This window comes from Panthera leo, chromosome A1, assembly GCF_018350215.1.
Source record: "Panthera leo isolate Ple1 chromosome A1, P.leo_Ple1_pat1.1, whole genome shotgun sequence".
Classification (NCBI taxonomy): Eukaryota; Metazoa; Chordata; class Mammalia; order Carnivora; family Felidae; genus Panthera; species Panthera leo.
The window spans coordinates 238,336,637-238,360,441 of record NC_056679.1 but is presented as its reverse complement, the minus strand read 5'-3'; the positions used below and the strand labels follow the sequence as shown (position 1 = coordinate 238,360,441).

Sequence of the window (23,805 nt, the reverse complement as noted above, 5' to 3'; positions counted from 1 at the left end):
CTCGGCTATGCAGTGTTTTGCTCCCCTTCTCCTGAGGTTCCCAAGGGGCCCTACCGGCACGGCAGGCAGTGGCCAGCAGGGCTGGCCCACCCCGTGGCACTTGTGGGTCAGGGGACGTCATGCTGTCCACTGCCTCCGTCACACAAACCCCCTTCCCCCAGGATTCACTCTGCCTTGTGAGGTGACAGAAGCTCAATCTTGTTTTGTTTTAATATTTTGAAGTTTATTTTGAGAGAGACAGAAGTGTGCGCGTGTGCATACAAGTAGGGGAGGAGCAGAGAGGGGGAAAGAGAGACTCCCAAGCAGGCTCCGCACTGTCAGCACAGAGCCCGACATGGGGCTTGGACCCACGAACCGGGAGATCATGACCCGAGCCAAGATCAAGAGTGGGACGCTTAAACGTCGGAGCCGCCCCGGCGCCCTTCCAATTCTGTTTTCAAAACGGAAGCCACCCGGAAGTTGTGCAGGGTGGGTAAGAGAGACAGACACACTGCGGGCGGAGAACGGGGCCAGACGCGGAGTCAACGCGGGAGGGTGAGCGGCCGGAACGGACGCTGCTGACCTCCTGCGCCGAAGGTTCCCGCCGAAAAGTCGCTCGGCAGTGGACACCCACAGGGGCGCCTGGGGGCTCAGGGTGGTTGAGCGTCCGACTGCGGCTCAGGTCACGATCCCACGGTTTGTTAAGTTCCAGCCCCGCGTCGGGCTCTGTGCTGGCAGCTCGGAGCCCGGAGCTGCTTCCGTTTCTGTGTCTCCCTCTCTCTCGGCCCCTCCCTCTCTTGTGCTCTCTCTCAAATATAAACGTTGAAGAAAATTAAAAAAACAACAAAGAAGCGGACACCTATGGGGCTGCAAACAATTACGTGCAATCGCTCTGTATTTTATTGACATCTCTACGTTTTGCAAATGTAAACAGGCATCCAGTAAACACATCCAGATTAACCAAGTCTACGGACACAGCACATCACTGTCAGCTTCCAGCAGAAGGCAGGCCTCGCCCAGCACAGACCCTGTCCCAGGCCAGGAGGGTGCGGCCCCACCACGACCTGCTTCGGAAACGTGGGGACGGCGGGGAGGGCAGGCAGGGCAAACGGCACACAGGACCCCCAACGTGGGCATCTCTTGCCTCCCAAGGGGTGCTCGGGAAGGATGCTGGGGCAGGACGGCGTGTCCCGGCCAGCCACAGGGCGGAGCTTTACAGACCCCTCAAAGCTCAAGAGACAAAGCACCACGGCCCGACCCCACCCGGTCACACACCTGTAGTGTGCTGTCCACTGTCCAGCATTCACGGGGCTACCCACAGAAACACGGGATCCGCGTGTGGCTGACATGATGCCAGAGACACCTCCCCGCCTCCCGGGGCTGCTTCCCGCACGCCAGAGGGGACAAAACGAAAGTCTCTGTCTCACGACAAAAACTCTGTACGCACAAATAAAAAAATAAAAAACTAACGGAAGTCTATCTACAAGGCTAGCTCTTCGCAGAGGCTGCAGGTTCTGGAGACTGAAGAAATTCGTATGGGTCGTGGGTCACCTCTGGCTGCTCCCCGACGCTGAGGCGAGAAGGACTTCCTGCAATTGTGGGAAAGACAGGTGTTCACACAGCAGATCCACACACACGTCACGGTTCACACCGGGCTGAAAACGTGTCCTAGTGACAGCGGTTAGTGAAACCACACCTCAGCCACAGAGCCCGCTTGTTATTCAGCCAAACCTCCACCGCGGACGAGCACCCCTGAGCCCACGACGTCAAGACATATTCCGCGAGCCCGACCTTCTATCTGGGAACTACGACAGCAGCATGGGCAAGTAAGGGAGTAAATTCAAGGAGCCAGGAAGCGTTTGGTTCCCTTCCTGGTGGGACTGAAATCCCGATGGGGCCCACACACCTGCCCGCTCTGTCTCAGTAAACACAGAAGGCCCCAGGCCACCTGCTCTACCCTCAGGGCCCCGGAGGATCGACACACTCATTGACACTCTGTGTTAGGACTGAACACGGGAATGGCAGAAAGAAACAAACGTTCCCCGAGTTGAACTAAGCGTCTGAGGCTCGTTCTGCCCCTCCCAAGGACCCTGGGGTGTGGCCAGCTGGGGCTCCTCCTGACGCAGGGCCGGCCACGTCTCACGGCCACTCCCCACGATTCCTAACGCCAAGTGACTTCCACTCACACGTTTCAGCCCCGGGCAGCTGCCCGACTATAGGGCGGTCTCAGCGCCCCAGGGGCAGGGACACCCTGCAGAGGGAGCAGCCCGCACGGTCCCGGGGGCCACCTTACCCAGGTGGTGCTGGTCCCTATCGGAGGGGGAGGTGTTGGACAGGGAGCTGAGGTTGGAGGACGGCCGGGAGCCCCCGCGCTCTGCCTGTGCCTCGTGCAGGTCCTGCAGGAGCTTCGCCGTCTCATCCAGGTTCAGGTGGCTGTCGTCTGCGTCAGGCTCCTTCCTCACTTTCCCTGCACAGACACGGGGCCGTCAGACGTCAGACACCCAGACGCCTGGGCCGCACCCCCGGTCTCTCCCTCGCCGCTATGAACGCTTGGGACAACACCCATCGTGCGGAAAGCTGGGGTGGTGGGGCGGGGGGGGGAGAGGACAGGCAAGTTTGGAGGGCGGGTGCCACGTCAGATCTGAGCCATTCACGAAGAGGGCTTGCCCTCTGGTGTAAACAAGCAGGAAGCAGGACAGCATGTGCAACGGAGGCCCGCAGACGCCAGGACGGAGAACGCGCCAGAGCGGGGGCAGGGGGCCCCGGGCAGTGGGCTGCCGGGAGAGCTCCCGGGTCTGGGCCAGGAGGGGCCCTGCGTGTGTGGGAGCACACGACCCCTCCAGGCAGTTCAAGAACTCACGTGTCTCCGACAACCGGTGGCCCAAGCCTGAAGAAGGGTGCGGTCCACCGGCGGGACGGTGTCCCTCCCTACGCTAAAGGTGGCTCAGGGCCGCCTTTAGAGCACCTCACAGGCACACCTGGACAGGGTCCGACGCCCACACATCGGTAACGGCCCGTCAGAACGTGACCAAGCGCAGCATCGAGGCACGCGAGCTAACCAGCACCCAAAGGCCTAACTGCGGTCTGGCCCATGAGAAACCACTACCGGGCGGGCAGAGGGCAGGGAAACAGCCCCACCAAACACGGGAGGAAAGTTGTGAACAAGAGGGGCCTTAAATTCGCGACTAGGCACTCGCTCCTCAAAAAGCAGAGGAAGAGGGTGGTGAGGGGAGAAGGGGAGAGTCTGGAAAAGCAGAATTGGGCTCCGGCACAGGAAAAGAGCAGCGTCTGCGGCAACCCGCCACCCCACGCTGGGAAGGACAACAGCAGGTCAGCCGCGGCGGAACAGACGGCCAGACACGAAGCCAAGACACTCAGCAACAAATGGCAGAATCGGGAGCCCAGCTGAAAATCCACAGACCCCCGAGTCCAGAGGTCCCCCCGAGTCCACAGGTCGAACATAACCCGACAGATAAATCCAAACACAAGCAAATCAAGGCACGTTATACTCAAACTACCAAAAACCAGTAATGAGGAAAAAAACCTTAAACGCAGAGGAAAAGAAGAGTTGGCAAGGCTAACGTTAATACAGCAGCCTCCGACCGCAAGCCCAGAAGACCAAGTTGGCCCTTGGCTGGTGAACTTGGATCCTGGGAGGGTCGCCACCAACTCGATGCTGGGAGTCAGGCGTGTCCGTGGGACCCCATGGGGTGGCTCTGGAGTGCTGCCTGGTCTCCCCCAGACTCACCCCATGCACCCCTTTCCTCTGTGGGTCCCGATCTGTCCCCCTTTGCTGTATCAAACCAGAGCCACGAGTCTCAAGACTCCTAGGGAACCACCTAACCCAGCGGTAGGCGTGGGACCCCCCAACAATTGGGAAAATAACAGACAAGGAGCAAGACAGCAGATCTCAATCAGGTCTGGGTTACCACGCTAAGTACAAACAGCCTAACCCAAGGCAGAGACCACGGGGCTGATGACAAAACGAGAGCCGGCCTCATGCGCTCTGAGCCGCTGACAGAAACCACTTCTGACGCAGGCAGGATTTCTCACCCCTGGCCGCGGTGGCCTCTGGGGCCGGGTCGTTCTTGGGGGGCCGCTCCCTGTGCCTCGGGATGTTTAGCAGCACGTCCGGCCTCCACCCCTCGACGCCGGAAGCACCACGGGCACGGCCACACGCAATGAGGGAGGCCACTGTCCGCAAGAAGCCCCGTGGTAATGGTCAGGTCGGCCCAAAGGAAAGGAGGGGAGGAGAATGCACCTCGAGAGCCTCGAGTCAACAGGGAGCCGGACGGCCAAAGAGATTCCAAAACCCCGGGTGCCATGCGGACCGTAGAGGGCATCTCACGTGGCGGGGTCGGGCTCAGCTGCCGACGAGGGCACAGCCTGGTGGGTACGTGCGCGCAGACACGTCGATGGCAGGCCACGAGGCAGGCAGCTCGTCCCTGCACGACCGACAGGCTCGAGGGACCCTGACGTCAAAAAGGAGACCTGGGCAAGCCCCCTCTGGGGCCATCAGGGAGGGACCCCGAGCACAGTGGCCATATTCCTAGAAAGGGGACAGGCCTCGGCACACCAGCCTCGTGCCCCAGGGACCACCTCGCAGACTGACACGGCACCGGGGATGAGAACACAGCGTCCTCTTCCAGCGGAGCCTGAGGATGTGAGCACGCCCAGCACGACCTACCTAGAGAGCCAAGCATGGAGATGTCCAGGGAGGCGTCCGAGTAGGACTTTGTCGACATGAAGTCCAGGACGGAGTTGCTGTCGCCCAGCGAGTCCCCAGCCTGGAGGAGACGGGTAGGTACCGAGCAGAAAAGGAAAGAGGTCACTGAGCGGGCAGTTAGCACCAGCTGTTGAACTCACAGGAGCGTCAGCGTCCCACCCCCCCAGGACAGGCCGCCTCTGCCACGTCCACACCCAGGGAACAGGAAGACCACGCTGCGTCTGGTCCTTGCTGCAGCCACGACCACCAGGGGCACTCCCAGAGGCGGCTGCCACTGCCGAGACCAAACCCCACAGCCAAAGGCTGCTGACTCTCGGGGATAAATGGGTCCCTGCAACGGGGGGGGGGGGGGGGGGGGGGGGGGGGGGGGGGGGGGCGGTGGCACAGGGGGACACAGGGGACCTGAGGGGCTCACAGCTACCTTGCAGAGACTACACGTAAAAACACGGCAGATTCCATGCCAAGCGTGTTCTCTCTCCTTCTGTGGCCGCCCCACGCCCTCCTAGCCCTCTCTGCACCGTAAGGAAACAGCCCAGCGTTCCCCGAGACGCTCCCACCACACAAACCTTTCACGGCAGCCTGTGGCTCGTAAACATTAGGAGGTAACAGCTAATGTATGGCCGTTTTTAAAATGAACATTGAGAGCCACCTCTGGTGCTTTAAGGGAAATATACTACAGGTAAGACCCTAAGGCCTTCAAATCCTACCAAATCCCACCCTCACTTTGGAGATCGGACCCTAAGTCACTGTGGGATAAGTTACTGTCCGATGACCACGCCCTTCCCGACACACGGCCTGGAGGGACCGTTTCTTCACCAGATAGTTCAACTAAAGGTCCACACTGCAGCAGACGCTCAGAGCCTGTGGACCTGGTCGCGCAGGTGCACGTCACGTGCCCTCGAACACCCTCAGCCCGCCCTGCAGCTCGAAGGCTCACACAGGGTCCCCACCAGCCCAGAGAGTAGGGACAGGCACCCACCTACATCCGGCCACACACAGGGACCTGGCAAAGGAGGAAGATGAGACCCTGCTAACCAGGCAAGGGGCACAGGGCCTGTGAGCCCTCTCCCATCAGGTCGTGCCCTCTGGTGTGAGCCCTCTCCCGCCGGCCTATCCCCTGTGGGTGTGAGCCCTGTCACGTTAGGCCATGCCCTCTGTGTGAACCCTCTCCCGTTGGCCTGTCCCCTGTGGGTGTGAGTCCTGTCATGTTGGGCTGTGCCCTCTGGTGTGAACCCTCTCACGTCGGCCTGTCCCCTCTGGGTCTGAGCCCTCTCCTGTCGTCCTGTCTGGGTGTGAACCCTTGCCATCGGTCTGTCCCGTTTGGGTGATCTGTGAATTTGCTTCTTTCACTTGACTTTCAGAAAAGCCACTTTGCTCTGTGCTCTGATAAATCTCTCTCAAGAGGAAATGTTACAGTGATCACTTTGGGCCATCGACACGCCGGGCCGGGGCTGAGCTCGTGTTTATGGAGTACGGCAGTAGCCAGATCTCAGGGGAGAGTGCCACCGAGAGTCCTACAACGACCCCACTGTTACCGCTCTACTTTGCAACCAGAGACCGAGGCTCAGTGCTACTCATGATCCTACCCAGGGCCCAGCACGGGGCCCTTCTCCCTACGTGGCTGGGGCAATCATCCCACAGCTGTGGTTTTCCAAGTTGTCACAGATTCGCCTGCAACTTGGAACTTGTAAAAACGACTTGAAGACAGCTGGTTTACTCACGACTTCTCACACCAGCCAAAGAGCATACACGCAGATCTCCCTAGAGACCTCACAGCGCCGAGGCCCCACACACAGCCGAGGGAGCACCCCAGAGGCTAGAGTACCCCGCGGCTCCCCTACAGGAATCCAGTCCAGCGCCTGCTTCCCCACCGGCCGGCCGTGCACACTTGCCACGTGAGAAGACAGGGCCCCCGCACGACCACTGCTCTGCGGCTCCCGTGCCTGGACTGGAAGAGAAGTGCCATGGCTTCCTGCCCCTCACCCTTGTCACTAAAACTCAGGGGCAGGGAGACTACCACCTAACCAGTTTCCCAAGAAAACAATACGTGAACCTCTTCTCAACGACCCCATTTCACAGGCTGAACACGACCGTTCCCCGCAGGAACGCTAATCATCAGGTTTTCACTTACACGTCCGTGCAACTCACCTTCGCTTCCTCTGGAGGCTTCACGGGAACGTTTCTCCTCTGCAAATCAAAACGGGAGAAGCCAGTTTTCGGAACGGTTTTATATGGAATGATTCACTCATATCGTGTACACAGACGTAAATTAAAGCAGCCCATTCAGTCTTGCTGGGGTTGTCCTCGCGGTATTCACACCACCCTGTGAATCAGAGCTGGTGCAGCATCAGACAGACAGCCAATTCCCCGCAGAGGGCCCGATTCATGCAGGCCCAGCCAAGACCCTGGGAGGCCTAGCGCCCTGATGGCACCCTGGGAGGGACGGAGGTGAAGGAGAGGGCACCCGACGCGTTTCCGCAGCCCTGGACGGCTTCAAACAGAAGGTAAACGTCTGACATTGTACCTGCGTCTCAGGGGCAGCTCAGGAAACCACCTGCTAGGTGAGGAGGGTCCCCTGCCCTCCGATGGGCTGCACTGTGGGGCCACGCATCTTCTCCTCGGGCTGCAGTGTCCACAAGAGGCTTACACTTGACCGCTACTGCATGACCACAGCCTGTGCGGGACCCAGAGTCACCCAAGACAGCTACTGTGTGACTATTCTGTATGGGACGCCCAGCCACGTGTGACCACATGTGGAGATCACAAGCCTAAATGCTACTGAGCCACCGTCCTGCAATCTGGCAGGATCTTCACCTTCAAAACAGTCACTCAGCTCGCACGCTTTTGCATCTGAGATCTTTTGTTTGGGACAACGTTCTAGAGATTCACCCGTGCTAAGGTTTTTATAAGCTTTAATAGAAATTAACTTCTCCGCTATTGTAACGTCCAGTTCCACACGCATACGCACGCCTCCACTAACGTATACGTTTTAGCATCAAACGTCACCTGATGCCACAGCACGTTGGGAATTACGTGACTCCTGTAATGCAAGCTCACTTTCAGAAAAGTGATCCCGCTGGAATCTAGAAAGGAAACCAAGTGGCCAGGACATCTCAGGAGTTCCTGCTCTATAAAGACACAGCCTCACACACTGTGCCCAGGGGGGCACCAGGAGGAAAACTTTCAGACCACGGTGCAGAGAACGGCAGCCGGGGCACAGCGGCCACACGGAACTGAAGAGTGGCAAAGTCTGGAGAGGAGGATATAGCTCACAGCAGGAGCTCAAGTCCAGGAGGGCTGAACCCGGACCACACTGACCTGTGCACACACAGACGAACACCATGGGGCCAGGTACACGTGAGGAGACACAACCAAACTCCACCCAGCCAAGACCTCACTGAAACCTGGGCCACCAGAAGAGACCCCGAAAGGCCATTCCTTGGGATCAGGGCCAAATTCACCCAACATAAAGGCCGCTGAAACCCACCCTACCAAATTAAAAACAAATCCCAAGAAATCAGATGACTCCTAAGAACTCCGCCAAAATGAACATCAACGTTCTTAAAGGAACACAGTAAAATCCAGGCCAGCCTCGCCCAGCAGTAATGTAACGTGAGCACATACCCACCTAACCTTCCGGTAGCCTGCTTAAGATTAATCTTAACACGTAGTTGACAATGACACGTTTCACTTAACCCAACGTATTGAAAACATTTTTTATTTTAACGTGAGATCCAGATAAAATAATGAAATAGTTTTACGTTTCTTTTTTCGCACCAGTCTCTAAAATTCTGGTCCGCAGCTCACATTCTCATCATATCTAATTCAGACCAACCACAGTCCTATTTCCGCCAGTCACTTATGACTGCTGGCGGCAGTAATAGCCAGTCCAGACAGCAGAGACTCGACAATGTAATGCCCGGGGCCCAATCAAACAATAAAGCAGCAAACTGTGGACAGTAAGCAGAGGAAAATCTACCAAAAGGCAGATCCAGGAATGGCAGAGATGACAAAATTGGCGGATAAGGACTTTCAAAGCAGCCGTGGGAGATACGAGAAATAGGTCCAAAAGTTTAAAGGAAAGCGTGAACATAACGTGAAAGGGAAGGCCTAAGAAGGAAGAAAACAGAGCCTAGACCTACAACACGGCGTCTCAAAGGAAACCTTCACTGGCTGAGCTTAACAGCAAATGTGGCTGAGGCACAAAAACAGATCACTCAACTTGAAGCCACGGCAACAGACAGCATTCACCCCTGAGGGAGGGACAAGAGACTGAGACAGGAGCTGAGCATTACTGGCACTCGGGACAGGCCAGGATGCCGGCCGCGTGTCAGAGTCCCGGAGAAGCGACGAGTGTGGGGTGGGGGCAGACACGACATCTGAAAAGACGACGGATGAAAATCTTCTAAATGATAGGCCTGAGAAGCCCGACAAACGTTAAGCAGGACAAACACAGAGAAAAGAACGCTGAAACACATCAGAGACGAATTACTGAAAATCAGTTACAAAGATTAAACTTTAGAAGCACGTAGAGCAGCAAGCAGTCCATTTCCTGCAAAGGACAAAGGAGCGAGTATCTGAGGCCTCCTGGGACAGAGGTCTGTATAGCACAGACCTCTTCTGGTCTTTTCCTACAACCTTGAAAAAAGGAAAAGCCCACTCGAAGCCCGTCGGCCGACGCGTGCGCTTTGCCAAGAAGATGCACGACAGAAGACACAGACGCCTACGACGGCGACGCTTCAGAAACGGTGTGGTCAGATGTCTCTCAAAATAGGAGAAAAGCAGCCTATGATTCCACGATTCCAGACCCAGGGAAGAGGAATTCCATAAATACGGATAAAATAACTTCTTTCAGACCAAAAAGAAGCTGAGTAAATTCCCCGTCAGCAGGTCTACACTCGAAGAAATAGCCAAAAAGAGTCTTCAGAGCAAAGGGAATGGACGGCACATGACAGTGATCTGGGTATAAAGTCACAGAGCCCCAGAGACGGTGGGGGGCGGGGGGGGGGGGGTTGGGAAGGGGGGCTGGCAAGTGGGTCTTCTTAAACTTCTCAGTTCCTCTGAAAGAAAACTGACTGCCTGAAATAAAAACTTAAAACATCAATGAGGGGAGACCAGCCAGCGACTCCCTAGGACGGTGTCCATCCGGACAGGCTCGCTCCACAGGCGCGGCCCCACAAACGCAACACACGCACGCCCACCTGCCTCAGCTGGAACAGCATCCGCGAGTGGTCCCCGCCGGTGATCTGGTCCAGGAGGTCGTCCACCATCTTCTTGCTGTAGCTCCCAGCATCCTTCACGAACTCCTGCAGGCTGGAAGGCCGAGAGAGGGCACGATGCCGCCGGAAGGCCCCGCGCCGCACGCTCTCGCCTCCCAGGCGCCTTCCCCGTGGCCGGCGGTCCCGAGGAGCGGGGCCTGCCCCGTGGACCCGGCTCCTCGGACGCGCCTCCGCGAGAGGGTCTCGCCGAGAGCCGCAAACCTCCCACGTGTACTCTGGGGGGTGGCAGCAACCGTCTCCGTCGGATACTCAGGGTGGCCCATGATCCAGAAAGGTGAAAAGGACCTCAAGGGGCGCCCGGGGGGCCCGTCAAGCACGTGACTCTCGACCTGGGCTCGAGTCGCGATCTCCCACTTTGGGAGTTCCAGACACACATCAGGCTCTGAGCTGAGTGCGGAGGCTGCTTGGGGTTCTCTCCCCTCCCCCCGCCCCTCCCCCATTCACGTGCACGGGCGCTCTCCCTCGATATAAACTAAACGACAGAAACAAGAGATCTTAAAAAACAGATGCTAGAACTCAAAAACCATCTCGAGAAGATCACTTCAAAAAAGACAAGGCTAACGAGAGTCCGGGCACATACGGTGGGCTCTTGAACAACGGCAGGGATCGGGGGCGCCAAGCCCGCAAGCTGCAAATCCACGCGTCACTCGTGTCTCGCCCCAGACCGAACCACTCGCAGTCTGCCGACCGGAAGCCTTTCTGAGAACGCGAGCGGACGAGCGCGGCTCTCGCACGTCACACGCGCCGCACACCACGCCCCGCACGAGACACGCCAGGAAGAGCACGTTACGAAGAAAATCACGAGAAACCCCGACCGCGACTCCATCCTCTACCGACCGCGAAAAGCCGCGGGCAGGCAGCCCCGCACAACCGCAAGCGCGCGGCTCGGGGTCAACGGGGACACGCGGGCTCCCGCGGGAGGGGCACAGCCGTACCCGGTGCTCTTTTCGTTTTTGTTTCCGTTCTGACTTAACGAAAGGAGACCGAGGAGAGATGCTCCACAGCAGCGGGGAGAGGGAGCTCGTGCGGGAACGAGACTCCGCGGGCACCGCACCCTAGAGTATCGTCCTGGTTTTCGGACTCCGTGAATACTACAAACTAAAAAAGAAGTGAGTGGAAGGCACCGTAAAAGGAGGCAGGGGACGAAGGCCCGGGTCCTGGCCTCTAAGCCCTGGGGCAAAGGCTCAGAAGGGCTCCCCAGAGGCCAGACCGTCACACGGGGAGCGAGGAGGGCCACCGATCTGGGAGTGAGACCGTGACGGCACACGAGTCTCTCCGGGAGCGTTTCAGGAGACGCCACCACCGTGAGCGTGTGACGGGAGCAGGGACACCGGAACACTCGTGGCGTGGTCTGGAACAGAGCGCGTGGCGAGGTGACGCGGGGACGCCCGGGAGGAGCGTGGGCTGCGGCCGCCGTGCGCTGCTCACGCGGTCGGGCTTCTCGCTGCCCAGCGCCCGGAGTCCATCCGTGTTTCTGGGGTGGGCGCGGGGGAAGGCGACCACGGTCTGGGAACACCGTGCCCCCTGAACCAAAGGTGACTGCCGTCCCTTAAAGGCTGTGACAGGGCAGTGGGGCAAAAGGGGGGGAGGGCACCACTTGTGACACTGTCCTCGCTCACCACAGATTTCCTCCTTGGTGTTCCACTTCTGCCTCTCTGGGCTCATAAAAATCGTATTAAGGGCTGACTTCCTTTTGTTCGTTTTTAAAATACATCCCGTGTTCCGTTTGAAATCAAAGATCTAATACGGAAAGATCCATTTCTTAGAGGTTAGCCAAACTCGCCTTTCCTCCTGGAGAATTACTAAAATTCTACAGGCGTGACCTACTTCTACTGGTGCACAGAACACAGCAGCTCCACAGAAACACGGCACCACGTCTAAGGTTTTAGTACCACGTCCCAGTCACCAATGGGGACTGAAGCGTGTCCCAAAATTCTTCTGCTGAAGCTCCAACCCCAGTACCTCAGAAAGTATCATTTGGAGACGTGGCCTCCCAAAGGTGATGAAGTTCGAGCGAAGTCTTTAGGGGGCCCTAACGCGTTACGATCGGTGTCTCTGAAGGAAACGGAGACCGGGACACAGACTTAGAGAGGGGCGTGCAGGTGAGGACACAGGGAGACCAGGGCCGTCTACGCGCTAAGCACAGAGGCCGCAGGAGAAAGCAGCCCTGCCCACGCCCGGGTCTCGGACTCCCGGCCTCCGGCCCCGCCAGACGACAAATGCCTGTCACTTCAGCCCCTCAGGCTGGGGTGCACGGTTCCGGTGGCCCCGGCAGACTACCACGGCCACCGAGCCACGTTCCAACGAAATCACGAAACAAGCTCCAAACACACGTGGTTGGTGACACGCGCACACACGTTCTTTTTTAAACTACAGCCTGGATCGTCACCTTTGTAAGGCGCAGCTGAGTTACCCGAACTTCAAGACCAACCCGCGGCAAACCAGTGGTTTACGGAAAAGAACTCGAAAACCTCCGCCGTGCAGACCCGCTGCCGTCGGCCGTCTCCCGCCAACCACCCACCAGGGAAACGGCTCCTCCCGCACGGCAAGCGAGAACCTTCCGGGCCGTGCCGACCCTGCTCACCTCAGCGCGCACTGCACACCCGTCTCATCCCCGTAGGCGGAATACAGCAGGTCTACCTCCTCCGACTTTAAGTCGCCGAACACGGAATTGCTGTGCATCGAAAGCGCGGTGGTGGTGCTGGAGAGAAAAGTGACTGAGGGCAGGAGAGGGAGAGCACAAGACGTGAGACGCACGTGCGGTGACGCCCGCACGAGACGCCCCCGCTCCCAGCCTCCTCCCTGTGACATCGCTGCTCCCCAGCGACCCGAAGCGGTGGCAGCTTCCGGGCCGAACCAGCACTTCAGGCTCTGCAGCAGGTGCAGAGGACAGTTCACGCGATGCAAGGCGAGCGCGTGCTGGTAGGACGGCTTCGTGCCGACCCGGGCCCTGCTGGGAACCGAGCCCACGGACGAGGCTGGATCCCTCAAGGGGCTGTGGGGGCATCACGGCTGGCGTCCCCACGTGAATGACGTCAGAGCTCAAGAGCAATGCGTCTCAGACGTGCCCGTCCCCCCCACTAGACTCCAGCAGCACCACGATGTGACCATCACAACGTCCCCAGACGCCACCAGCTGTCCCCCGGGGAACAAAACTGCTGCACACCGACACGCTCCAAATCTAGCAAACCAGCCACAGACGTCACTCGGTCACTCGGCCACACACACGAGTGCGGCCAGCACACCAGTCCCCTCCCTCCCTCCACCGCCACACCCGTCCAACCTTCCGTCTCCCACACTTGCCCACCATCATTCGGCAGACACCCCAGCATACACCCCCACCCACGGTCGGCACGGGGCTGAGACCCACAGGCCGGTACGAGTGGACGGTAAAGGAGGAGCGTGCCCGGTGAAACGTTTATTCCCCTCACTCGACAGGACCTTAATTTAATCTCGTTAGTTTCAGAGCCAGAATCTGGACACGGTACTAAGAACAGGTGAGCCAGGAAGATGGCGGAAGGACGCTGGGTCCACACCTCTCCTGTGATTTCCCTCATCCCGTGCCCCTACCTGCCCACCCCACACTCACCTTTGCCCCTTCTCTCATCCTTGAAGCCCAGTGTGGTAAAGCCAGGGAGCAGCTTGCTGGAGAGCGAGCTCAGGTCCACAGGGTGGGTCTCCTCCTCTGCAAAGGGACCGGGCTGTGAACAGGTGGCTCGGGGAGCTCCCAGCTCCCGCGGTGGCTCACAGAGTGCACTTGGGGAAGGCACAGGGGGCTCTCTAGAAAGACCAGCTAAAATCAAATTTACAGAAACCACTAAAATTCTTAGGCGCCTGGGTGGCTCAGTCGGTTAAACATCCGACTCTTGATTTCAGCTCAGGTCGATCTCACGGTTTGTGAGTTCGAGCCCCGCCTCAGGCTCTGCACTGCCTGGGGCCTGCTTGGGATTCTTTCTCTCCCTCTCTCTCTCTCAAAATAAATAAGCACTTAAAAAAAAAAAAAGTAGCCGCTACAATTCTCAAACCTTAACTCTGTCTAAGCTATGAGTTGATCAACTCGAGATACTTTTCAAAGAGACAGAGTACATAAGGGCTTCCCCACGGGTGAGCGGATCCAGCATCTGTGCCCCCCTCAAGGTCCTCAACACCATGATCACACAGGGCATCCCCTCTACGCCCACGTCTGGGCCCCTTCCAAGCTCCGCGAGTGCGACGGAGTTGTGCACTCTGGCTCCTCCCAGGGAGCCCTGACAAGGGTGTGAGTCGATCCTCATGATGGTATCTGGAAGTCAGGCCATGAGGACTTGTAGAACCGCAGCCCTGCGGGAGCACAGCTCTACACTGGCTGCCTATGCTAGACCCTGGGCAGAAAAGGTCTGAGCGGCACCCCTGCCCCCGCTGGATGACTGCCCCGTCCACGTATCATACGCAGGCTGCGTGTCATACACAGGAGGGGGAGAACAGGGGAGTAACACCGGATGGGATTCGTCTACGCCATGCGACTGGGGCCTGCTCTGCACGGGCAACTGTGATCTCAGACGGGCTACGAAGCCGAAACTCCCTGGCGCTGCGGAGACTAACCCCAGCCCTGCTCGGGGCCACGCACCGTCGGCATCCGGCTCGGCCGTGTTGACCACGCTGTAGAGCAAGCTGCCGTCACTGTCCTTCTTCAGATAGCCCATCTGCAAGGAAGCACATCTGAGGGCCGGCCCTACGTGCTCTGCCACAACACCAACAGAGCTAAGGCGTACGAGCACAGCCTAACGTGCACAAATCCCAACAGGTCACGGGGCAGTTGGTTTCCCCATGGAAAAGACCGCAGAGACCTCTCTCATACCTCCCCGAACCTGACTTCACACCCATGTGTACCGAAAGGATTAAGACTAGTTCCTGATTCTTCTAAAGGAGATACGGAAACAGGAAGCTTACCCCAGAAACTGCCCTCTTACAGGATGTCAGAACCTGAGCCAAATGACCCAGAACAGGACCCTGGTCACCAAATGCCGTATCAACGGGCACTAGAGGCTCCATCTCTAACGCAAGGGACTTAGTTCCGCTTACAGAAAACCACTGAACAAAAGCCCTCTTCCTCCGAAGGCCCCCAGGAAGGTCCAGGAGGGGCACCTGCACATGGGAGTGGGGGAAGAGAAGAGGGGGACCCTTGGCCTGAGTGCCTGAATACAGGGCGGGGAGGACAGGAGACCTGTCACTGCTGACCACGTGAGCGCTGAGTGTGTGAGTACTAACCATACGAGTACTCACCATGTGAGCACTGACCATGTGAGCGTTGTGTCAGTACTGACCACGTGAGCGCTGACCATGTAAATACTGACCACATAAGTGCTGGCCACGTAAACACTGACCACGTGCGCGCTAACCGTGTCAGTACTGACCACGTAAATACTGACCACGTGAGCACTGACCACGTAAGTGCTGACCATGTGAGCGGTGAGCATGGGAGTACTAACCATGTAAGTACTCACCATGTGAGCACTGACCACGTGAGCGCTGACCACGTGAGCACTGACCACGTGAGCACCGACCACGTGAGCGCTGATCACGTGATCACTGACCACGTGAATGCACTAAGGGGAGCAGGAGTCAGGTTTCTCGCTGTGGAATTACAACCCAAAAAGGGAGAAAAGGGAAGCAGAACCAGCACTGGGAGCAATGGGGGTTCGGGTGTGGACACGTGCCTCTGATGAATACACGCAGCTCGGCACGGCCCTCCCTCTCCGAGCTACCGTCCGCAGGGCTCTTTCCCAGGGCCACTGAGGGCCGTGCCCAGTGCCCGGGACATTCCGGGGCTGAAGCACTACAGGCGTGCAGACCAGCGGGTCCAGCAGATCAACATCAGCTACACAGGGAACCGCAAACTTCCCACCAGGGAAGCTTAAGGTAAGTAAAAGATTCATCTCCGTAAGCTTCACGTAACCCGGCGCATGCAAAACGTTATCGTTCAAAATCCTTGACTAACACTCCACGCGCGTTTTGAGAACGCGTGTCTGAGACAGGGATGTGAAGTTCTAAGAGTTCTTCACACGGACCACGTGCACAGACGAGACCGTGGATGCACCAGGTCAAGTAAACGTGCCGGGATTAACATCGCCTCTGTCCTCGTTACCGTGACTAGCGGGTTTAAAAGTGCACGCAAGAGCCACACCGTTTCTACCGGAGGTGCCGGTCTGCTCTCCCGGCAGGGGGGTGCTCCAAGCACAGCAGGGAGGCCCCCACAGGCCAGGCCCGGGTCAGATGGGACCCACGGGCGCCGCAGAGGCACACAGAGACGCAAGCACACCAGGAGAAGAGGGAGGCTGCAGCGCAGGCGCCTGGCAGGCCTGACGTCCATCCGCCGGTGGGCAACATCCCACTACGGGGCGAGCCTGCCTGCAGCGTCCCCGCATCACACACCGCTTCTGGGAGGCCCCCGCCCACCCCAGAGACGGAGCCGGTGACGGGACCCATCACCCGCAAGGGAGCCTGCGGGACACGAGCTCTGCCCAGACACCCCCGACGCTACCTTGCCCCCTGGGAGGAGCCGGCTGATCCTGTCCCGAGCCTCGTCAGCTGCGTGCTCCACCAAGGCCAGCACGTGCTCCTCTGCCGTGCTGTCAGTCAGGCTGCAGGCATTTCCTTCCGGCTCAAACGTGCAGCTGCGAGGCAGGAACACCACACACGTCACCCGGGCACGTGCCGCTCCCGCCTCACGACGGTCAGTCCCTACCGCTCCCCAAGGTCACCACGGGCCGGGAGCAAGGGCACGGAGCACTCCTCGACCCTGTCCTCGTGGCTGTAACTGCAGCAATATGCGGGGCCTCCACGAACAGCGAGGGAGCCCCAAACGGCCGCTGGAGTGTCTCGTGTCTCAGCTGCACACCTGAGTCGATCTAAGAGCAACCTGACGGCAACCTCACTACTCACAATGCCGTTCGAGGCACCGTTGGAAAAAGAGGCAAAGCTCCGTGGAGCGTGCAGACGCCAGAAACAAGGGTGAGCTGGGAGCACAGGTCGTGAGGCAAAAGGGGCGTCCCGAGCCTTCGGCAGGCGGGCTCAGACCCCACACAGAGAAGAGCTTTATTCGAACAGCCAAGGGTCACTGGGTGCAGCGCCCAAGGGATGTGGCCTCTCCTGTGGAAGGTTCCAGAAGCATATGGACCGACTCCATCCAAGGAGCCGCGGGAGCAAACTCTGCCTGCGGACCCCAAGCCTGCAAGAAGGCCCCGCCTCTGGCCCAGGGTGGACGGCTGCAGGAGTTGGGGGGGGGGGTCAGGTATGAGGAGAATGAAGCCCCCCCACAAAGCGTGTCACCTGCCTAACACAGCACAGCTACGTCCCCCGCACAGGGACAGCCAAACTAGGCCACCATCAAGTGTCCTGCACGTGAGGGAACTTCTTCAGAGTGAAGGGCCAACAATCACTGCAACACGCATATGGGAACAGCAGGGTCACACCTGGAACAGAGCCTGCGTATGGCCGGCAGGGGCTGTCCTGCCCTTGTGCCCCCAGGTCCGTTAGCGTGACGAGGCCCGGCTGGCCCAGGTTGCCGGCCAGCTGCCTGGAAACACCTGAGACCAGAGCTCACACGCAGCCGCTGGGGACCGGGCTCCTTCCAGCAGGTGGGGGTCCACGAGCTACTCCGCGGCCACGGGCGCCAGCACAGGCTCACCCTCACTCACGGTCCTGAGGTGCGTTTCCCGTTACCTGATAACTTCTCTACTCGGCCTTTTGGATTTCTTGGCAGTTTCTACTTGTACAGGTGCCGCTTCAGGAACGGGCTCCTCAACAGCTGTGTCTTCGTTGCCCAGAAGAGCTGCCTGCTGAGAAAAATCCATGTCCTGCATAAACGACATGCTGCGCTTCAGAGCTAACAGCCGCTCCTAGAATCAAAAAGGACAGAGCAGCAGGCCTTTACCTCTGCCTCGCAGCCGAGGCGCCATGGCGACGGGTGGGATGGGGATGGCCGCAGCCTCGCCTGGCCTAACAGCGGGCTCCCGTGGCGCCACCGCGGCAGGGGCGGGTGGGAGTCGGCACCACAGGCGCGGCCGACTGGCTGGGAGCACTCGGGGCTGGCGGAGGGGGACGGGCCAGAGGGCACGGGGGCCCGCACCTCACCTACGGGCCGGTCAGGCACAAGGCACCGGTCCCAGATGCGTGACGCATGCAACCTGGCTCACGGGGCAGATCTGGGAAGCCACTCCGGACGGCCAAGACGTCCTGTCCGGACTCAGTGAGGCAGCCACGTGAAACCAATCACAGGCTGGCTGCGATCCATCAGACACCCACACTTAGATCGACAGATCCAGCACTTTCCGCCAACCCTAAAGGAGACGTTCCAGCTGGCGCGGGAGCGGAGAGAGACAGAGAGAGAGCGCGCGCGCCTGGCGGGGAGGCTGGCCTGGGACGTGTACAGAGGCTCTGCACCACGGCCAGTGACGGACGGGTGGAAGCATGGCAGTCAGTGGGGGTGGGGCTCTGTGCAGGCATCGAGACAGAGGGGACCTCTCGTCTCTGTGGCTCCTTGCTGCCGCGGGCTTCTTACTTTGCTCATCATCTTAAAGCCTGCGTGAAGGATCTTCTTAGCTAACTTGTAGTACACGGTGTCTGGTCTGTTGTAGGTCATCGCGTTATCACACATCAGTTTGAAATCCGCCTGAAAGGGAAAAAAATAGAATCTGTCGAATCTGAACCACTAAGATGCCAGCAAAAACAGGACTCCTGTCAAGAGGCTAAACCTGAGTGGCAAGCAACTAAACCAGGCTCTTCAGCTTAACAAGTGGTTTTTAACGACTCTTTGAGGAAAGTTCCAGACCTTACAGTGAGAAGCCTGCCAAACCTGGAGCTTCCTCCTGAGGGCGACACGCGTGGCTTCTGTTTCTGTTTTTTTATTCTGAGAGAGAGAATGTGTGTGTGAGCAGGGGAGAGACAGAATCCCAAGCAGGCTCCACGCTGTCATCACAGAGCCTGACGTGGGGCCTGAACTCGTGAACCAAGAGATCATGACCTAAGACGAAACCAAGAATTGGACGCTTAACCGACGGAGCCTCCCAGCTGCCCCAACACGTGCGCGTTCTAAGAACATCGCAGCTCCCTCTCTCCATCTCCAGCTCCCCCGCTTTGGGAGAAATCAGATGTAAGTAGGAACAAGAAGTGACAGCCAGGTCCTTTTAAGTAAAAGCCGAGGAATAAGCCGAGAGCTGAGCACGTTCATGTCCTCTCTCTGGGATTTTGCCACAGAATTCAAAACTTGGTCTATCGCCAATTACTCTAATAGCATCAGCAAAAAGGCTTTCTGTAAGATAAGGAAAATCTTGCTGAACAGCTTACGTTAAAAGCAAGCTATTGGACGTTTCAATATATCATCACCCCAACCAAAATACAGACCGCACACACACCTGTCACAGGTGCGCTGTGCTGGCCATGAGGACGCATAAGGACAGCTGAAGCCAGCCAGACCCTGACCGAGCCCCAGCACTGACCCCACGGCCAAGGTCCCCAGGGCTGGGCCTGTGGGCCTTGATGTAGCAGTCTTGAGGACAAGGCAGAGGGGGGACACTGCTCACATCCAGGACCGTCACTGGGCAGCAGAGCAAACCAGGGCCCGACAAGGAAAGTGGAGGACTGAGGGCCGCCCGCCCCTGTACCCTTTCATGTGGCACAGCCTCTGAGGCTCAGCAAACACGTTCAGTCGTGTCACCAGCAAATGAAAGGGATAGAGCTAAGCCTTCCAAATTGAATAGAAACTAAGAAAGAAACCCGATGCCTTTTTCTACATGACATCATTACCAAAGCATCAAGCACTCGTCTTGATCCGCCCCTGGGATCAAAGCCAACAAGCAATTCCTACCTTGCAGTTGTACCAAGAAACAGAGTTCAGAACTACACACTAGAGAGTCATAGAAATTGATCGTTAAAAAAAAAAAAATTAAACTCTTAGTTACTATAAAACAAAAAACTAGGAAAAACTGTAATTCTAAAAATACCCATTCTGGAGTCAGACCAAATCAGACACACTTTTGCTTGACCTCACGTGTCTCTACAGCTTCCAGACAAGATACCGGTTTCCCTGATGCAACCTTTGGGAGACCTTGGCCCGAAGGCTCAGGCCCCCATGAACACTCGCAACTAGAAACCAGCTGATATGGACAGAGTACTTACTGGACATAAACACACAGAGAGCTTCGCAGCAATTATTTCAGAAACCGAAATTAGTTTACCTTAAATTCTGTGACTGATTTGTATTCGTTGGCTACAATCTTGTCTTTCATTGTACCAAAGTCCATGGGATGTTTTATTATCATGGAATATCCGGGAGCAATTGCATCCGTGACAGGAAAAGCAAAAAATCCATGAGGATCTTTTCTGAAAACAAGAACGTCATTACTTAAACGAGAAAAACCCTAAATGTAGATTTCCAAACAATACAAAACGTTTCACGGTAAAAACATGACACAATTCACCAAGTTTTGTTCCTTAAAACAAGAGATAAAATTTACACCCTGTAGAAGCGTAGTAGATATTTTTGATGGTTAAAAATTCCAAAATTACCCTCCTGGCTGGAGCCGTGACATCTGCATCATGGAGGTCCTGACCGCCCCCCACCAACACCCCTGCCCTGCACGGACCGGGCACACGGTGCTCTCCCCACGCCGGCCCACCCCCCACTAGACTGGGCGTCACCCAGGGAGGGCGAAGGGTCTGCTTCACGGGTGTGGGAGGTGAGGGAAGAACCCGTCACAAGGGAAGACACCCTGAAGGTTCCCAACCTCAAGTTCTTGAGAAACTGTTTACCTCTGGAGCTGGCGGAGAAAATGCTCTAGTAACTGCTGAATCGGTGTGCTCTCGTTCTCAGCTGACAATTTAAAGAGTACAGGATAACGATGAGTCAAAACATCTCGATACTGTGTCACTAGAGAGCTCCCACTCCACGGCACGTTTCAGTGTTTCAGGCTCCAACAAGAACTGGGTACAAGGACGACCCAGACCCGGTCTTGGCCCCAAAAAACTCAGCTGGGTGGGAGGGGCATCCACCACAGCATCAGTCCCCCAAACCCCTTAGAAAGTGCCAAGATCCTTCAAACGACAACAGGGAGCTGTCACTTGTCAGTCTGTAGGAGTCCCCTGTCACGACCGGGCCCAGTACATTCCAGACACGGTACGAAGACGGCCAGGACACAGAGGCCGAGTTTCACCAACTATCACTTTACTCGGCAGTCCAGAACCTCTGGCCGCACCTCTGCTGCTCCTCCTCTGTAAAACGGGTACGAATGCAACCGCACGGGGGTCCTTGTGAGGACGGCCACTAACTACATCTCTTGGCCCACGGTGTGGAACCGTGGTTTCTGCTGAACGTAGTAAGCACACGTGGCGGCCTAGGTTCTGTTCCCTAAGCCATAAGAACACAAGTGCTCTTACCTAGAGCATCCACTGCCGGCCACGCCCAGCCCCCAGACCTCAGCATCTGAATGCACTAAGGAACCAGGGCTCCTTGGAGAAATAGCCGGTTCCAGGGCCGGAGCAAACAGGCCTGCAGACCACGAGTGGGTCCCGACAGTGACAGTGACCAGAGCAAGTGTGAACATCACCCCTTCGGGTACACGGAAGGGAAGCACTGCACGCGTGACCTCAATCAGCTGATCTGACCAAGCCGGCAGGGACCGGCGACTGTACGCACTTCGTGAGCACGTTCACCCGGCGAACCGTCTCATGCCTGACCTTCTCTCCTGCCCACCGTGCCCCGCGGCCCCGGGGCCTACCTGTTCACCGTGGCAATGACTTGCACGGGACGGCTGTTGCCAGAAAACCACAGCCTCGGCAACGACTACCATACGACCCCGCTTCCTTCCCTCCCGAATCACAGGCAGGCAAACCCAACGTCAAGAAGAGAAACGCTTGAAGCAAAACTGCCTCCACTTCAGTACCTCCTGACCATTTGAAAGCCCCCGAGGAAAGTGACCACTCACGGATTAGAGAGCCCCGAGTGTTCTCTCCTCCGGTGAGGCTGGCACAGCCCTCGTGGTGCCTGACAGCCTCAGTAATAACTGATTCGAGCACTAGTTCCCTTCTCCCCGTGATGAGCTCGTGGGTTTAAAAAAAAACAAAGGGAGGGGGCACAGGGGCGGTAGTTGACTGAACCCTGCTCTACAGGTTCAAGTTGACACTAAGACCTCAGGTCCAGCTACGCTTCATGTCGAGCCCTGGAAGAGAAAGCACTGTTCCCTCCTTCCTGCACACGTCCCCAAGAGGCAGAGAAGCACGACGCCAACCACTGTGTCACAGAGACGAGCTGTCGCGCTCCGGGAGAGCCTCCAAACACGTTCCTTCCACTCGCCTGGCTGTGTCCGGCACGCTCGCACGGGCCTGTCGGGGGGCGGCTCCACCTCCACCTTCTTGCCGGGATCAAAGTCGTCGGCCTCTCCCTCTGAGTCGCCATGCTCCTTTTCCCGTTTCCGCTTCTTCTCTTCCTGTGAGGCAGAGTCAGGGCAGCGAGAGCAAGGCAAGCAGTTTTAAATGATCTCCTGCGACACAAAGCCAAGCAGGCAAACCTCCCTCCAGAGACGCTTCTCCTTCAGATCCCCCCTCCCCCCCCCCCAATGACCACCCCCTGGGCTCGTGTGCCTTTTGCTACAAACAGGACGGCCCTTTCCTAAGACCCCACGGCCCTGGTGATCTGCCGTCCGGGGGGCTGGGGGCCTCCACCGGCCAGCTGCCTCCCTGCTCTACCTTTCTTTTCCTTCTTTCTTCGTCGTCAAGGTGCTTTTCCTTCTCGGATTTCTTCTTCTTCTTCTTCTTCTTTTCCTTGTGCCGCTCTCGCTCGTGGTCTGACCTGTCATCGTAATAACTGGAGTCGTGCCCAGACCCCGACAGCTCAGTCACTTCACTTCCTCCAACCTTGAGAACCAGCTTCAGAGGCTTCTCCAAGGGCTTGTCTGCATAATCTGTAAGCACAGACCGCAGCTTCAGGGTGTGCTCGGGTGTGTAGAGGCACCAGGGGCCCGACGTGCAGGGGGAACAGAGAGGACGCCCAGGCCCCAGAAGGCAACACCATCAGGGAAAGATGGGGAAGCAAACCCCAGGGCCGCCAGTCCCGCCCCCCTTGGTGCTGCATCACCCTCAGGGACATAGTTCAAGCTGCTCTGTCTGGCGAGGAACAAGGAGGCAGGGGAGCCCAGGAGCCTGGTCCCTCCCCGCCCCCTTCCCTAAGCTCCTGGCCTGCGCTCACGCCCGTCTGTCCTGCAGCAGACACAGGACCGAGGCTGCAGGAACACGCAGGCCGGACGCGGGTGACAAACAGGGACGAACTTCTCCAAGACCAGACAAGCCAACACAGATGCAGGAGGCGGACCAGAGGCCCGACAGCCCTGGCGCCCTGGCCCGGAACCGCCGCCCGCGATCCCAGAATCCTCGCCCAGGACACCTTCCCGCGACCCCGGAATCCTCCCCCCGCCGAGACCCCCCTCCCCCACCCGCAGGCGAGCCGGGGATTCTCCCTCGGGGCCCGAGCCCGCGAGCCCGGGATCTTTGCCCGAGGCCCCCGCCTGGGACCCCGCCCCCCCCGCCCGCTGGCCGGCCCGACGTCACAAAGCGCGCCCGCCGCCTCACCCTCGTAGGACGAGCGCCACTCGGTCTTGTGCTTCTTGTGCTTCTTGCCCATGGCGGCGCGGGGCCGGAGCGCGGGGCTGAGGGCTGCAAGCAAGCGCGGCCGCAGCGTGAACGCCGCCGCCGCCGCGGCCCCGACTCGCCACCCGCCTGGCCCCGCGGAGGTCGCCGGGCCTCGCCGGAAGCAGGCGCCGGAAGTCGGGCCGTCTCGCCCCGCCGGCGCCC

At 58.2% G+C, this 23,805-nt stretch overlaps 1 protein-coding gene across 4 annotated transcripts; it reads right to left on the bottom strand.

Moving 5' to 3' along the window:
- Positions 1–844: 844 nt before the first annotated feature.
- On the bottom strand, positions 845–23,746 carry BRD9 (bromodomain containing 9). 4 transcript variants are annotated; one of them, XM_042953754.1, is made up of 16 exons: positions 23,584–23,745; positions 22,705–22,919; positions 22,313–22,445; positions 20,773–20,833; positions 20,199–20,343; positions 18,524–18,634; positions 17,686–17,861; positions 16,505–16,637; positions 14,591–14,666; positions 13,574–13,669; positions 12,569–12,701; positions 9,907–10,018; positions 6,854–6,892; positions 4,667–4,766; positions 2,273–2,446; positions 845–1,568 (listed from the first exon to the last, which is right to left on the bottom strand). In XM_042953754.1, the coding sequence occupies exons 1-16, from the start codon at positions 23,633–23,635 to the stop codon at positions 1,468–1,470; spliced, it is 1,857 nt and encodes a 618-aa protein (XP_042809688.1). In that variant the 5' UTR covers positions 23,636–23,745; the 3' UTR covers positions 845–1,467. The 4 variants fall into 4 exon arrangements, with proteins under 4 accessions (XP_042809688.1, XP_042809692.1, XP_042809700.1 ...); XM_042953758.1 differs by having other exon boundaries at positions 17,686–17,801; positions 23,584–23,744; XM_042953766.1 differs by having other exon boundaries at positions 17,686–17,798; positions 23,584–23,744.
- Positions 23,747–23,805: the final 59 nt, after the last annotated feature.